A 2,128-nucleotide genomic window follows, 5' to 3' on the forward strand; every position below is an offset into this window, starting at 1 on the left:
GGCCCGGCCCGGCCCGGCCCGGCACGGCACGGCGCGGGAGGATGCGGCCGAGCGCGTAGGGGCTGTGCCATGCCCGGCGCACCCCGCCTCTGCCCCGGCAATGGTAAGGGGGCGCGCGGGGCTTGGCATCCTTGAGCGAGCGCTGCCCCGGGCAGCTGGCCGGGGCTGCCACGCGGGAGTGACCGGTGGCCGGGACGGGACACGGGCTCCAGGGAAGCGGGGCGGGCTTTCCTCCCAGCGTCCCGTCCTTAGAGGGTTTTAAGCCCAGAGCCTGGCAGGGAGGCTGTATCTGGGGCTGGTTTGGGAGAGGTCCCTTCCCGCCCGCCTTGTCTGGGAGTCTCAACCGGGCGGCCCCGAGATCCTCTCCAGCAGGGTTAGGTGGGCAAACAGGACTTGGGAGCTGGCGGCGTGTTAAAAACATCCCGGGCAGAGCTCGTTGCAGCCGACTTGTGCAGGGCTGTTGTCTGGAGTGGAAGACGAGAAGGGAGAAGGAAGAGCTGGCATTTTAAGTGGGGGTCTTAAGAAAAGGTTGAGTAGCACCACTTGCAGCGGAGAGGTTCAGAGAGCCCTTGTCCATCTCCGTGCCCGCCTGCACGTGTCCTGCAGCTAGAACTAGCCTCTTACCGCGCAGGAGATGCCGCCCAGTTAAGGTTACTTGAGCGAAATCATTATCTAGTGACTACAGTTGTAAATTGCCAAGTGTTTGGGAGTAATTATTATCTCCATGCCATTTTTAAATCCAGTCGTGGTGACCTGGGTATTAATTTGTTTTCACTGTGTAAACCTACTGAAGTCTGCAGTTGCACCAAGGAGGAGCTTCTCTACTTGGGTCTGAAGGAACTGGTCTAGATTTTTAGAACTGGACATCTAAAAATGCATGCCCATCATTTGCTTGTAAAATCACTATCCTAGTAATTGTGCCTGCAAATACATACAAATCTACCAGGGTTACACACCCAGTTCTTACAATTCCACGTACAAATTTTGCATCTGTAATAATGGACAGACACCCCGTAACATTTAGGCTGCTGTTTATGGCATTCATCTGACATACATCTGATTATGAGAAATGTATCTATCCGGTTTGTACTGTTGTTTATCACTATAGAGTCTTGGTGCCTTGGAGGTTAATGAATCGTTATAACAACATGCCATGGCACATTTAACTTGATGCCACTGAGTTTGTTAACGGCAATGGTATTTTTTGGTCTGCTGGAATTATCAATAATGGTCAATAAACCATGTGAAGGTGAAAGGTATCTTCTCTTCCCATGTGCCAAGTGGCAGCAAGGAGATAGAGAAATGGGGACATCATATTCAGAAGTTCGTGCTGGGCAGGAGGGGAAATTTGAGTGCCTGTTGGAATTGGTATGTTAAATAGCTTTATGTTAGAGGTGCTGTCACTTGCTAGAGGGATACATGTTTCCTGGTAAGTACCAGTGCTATTACGAATAAAGCAGCTTTCTGCTTTGCAGCTGCATACACGTGTGTGCAGAGTGAAAAGATTTTCATGGGGCTTGGATACGACAGGGAAAACCAGGGTCCATTCTAACCTCCTGTGACTGAGGATAGATAATGCTTAGCAACATCATCCTAGTTAGACTCCATCTCACCAGAGGCCTTCTTCATACCCCACTGAAGTAGGAGGGAGTCTTTCCATTCACTTCAATGAGCGCTGGATCATGCCCTGAAAAAAATGGTTGGTTTGAATGTGAGTTTTAATTTATGAATTTGTGTGCAAGGGAGAGGGAGCAGCAGTCCCTTTGCCTTGGGCACTTTCACTGTGCGCGAGAGTGACTGGGGCTTATGAAGCACCTTTTTAAAGGCAGCTTGTGAAACTTTGAACTGGCAGTTTTTCCCAACCAGTTATTTCCCACTCCAAAACAAACTTCCCCCATGGAAACTTCATAAAAGTCTTAAGTAATTAAAACTACACAGCTGCAATTTGTTCTGCTTCAGTGCAGTGGGCAGATAAGCCTTGGTTTATCAAGTCTGAGCACCCAAACAGGGCTCCCAGCTGACTTGAGCTAGCACTTCGGAATCCGTTACGTCGTGATGACTGCATGTTTTTCTACTTTATGTGAAAGAGACTCAAAGTTAAAAAAAAAAAAAAAGTGTGTATGGAAAT

At 49.2% G+C, this 2,128-nt stretch overlaps 1 protein-coding gene across 1 annotated transcript in view; it reads left to right on the forward strand.

Annotated features, from left to right (window-relative positions):
* Positions 1–7: 7 nt before the first annotated feature.
* Positions 8–2,128, forward strand: part of HTR4 (5-hydroxytryptamine receptor 4) — a 363,305-nt gene continuing 361,184 nt past the window's right edge. Inside the window, exon 1 of the mRNA XM_019506454.1 lies at positions 8–103. Coding sequence (XP_019361999.1) covers positions 70–103 — 34 coding nt within the window. The 5' untranslated portion in view covers positions 8–69. The remainder of the gene's footprint in view (positions 104–2,128) is intronic.

Source organism: Gavialis gangeticus, unplaced genomic scaffold (genome assembly GCF_001723915.1).
Source record: "Gavialis gangeticus isolate Ggan-Ray unplaced genomic scaffold, GavGan_comp1, whole genome shotgun sequence".
In the NCBI taxonomy this organism is placed as follows: domain Eukaryota; kingdom Metazoa; phylum Chordata; order Crocodylia; family Gavialidae; genus Gavialis; species Gavialis gangeticus.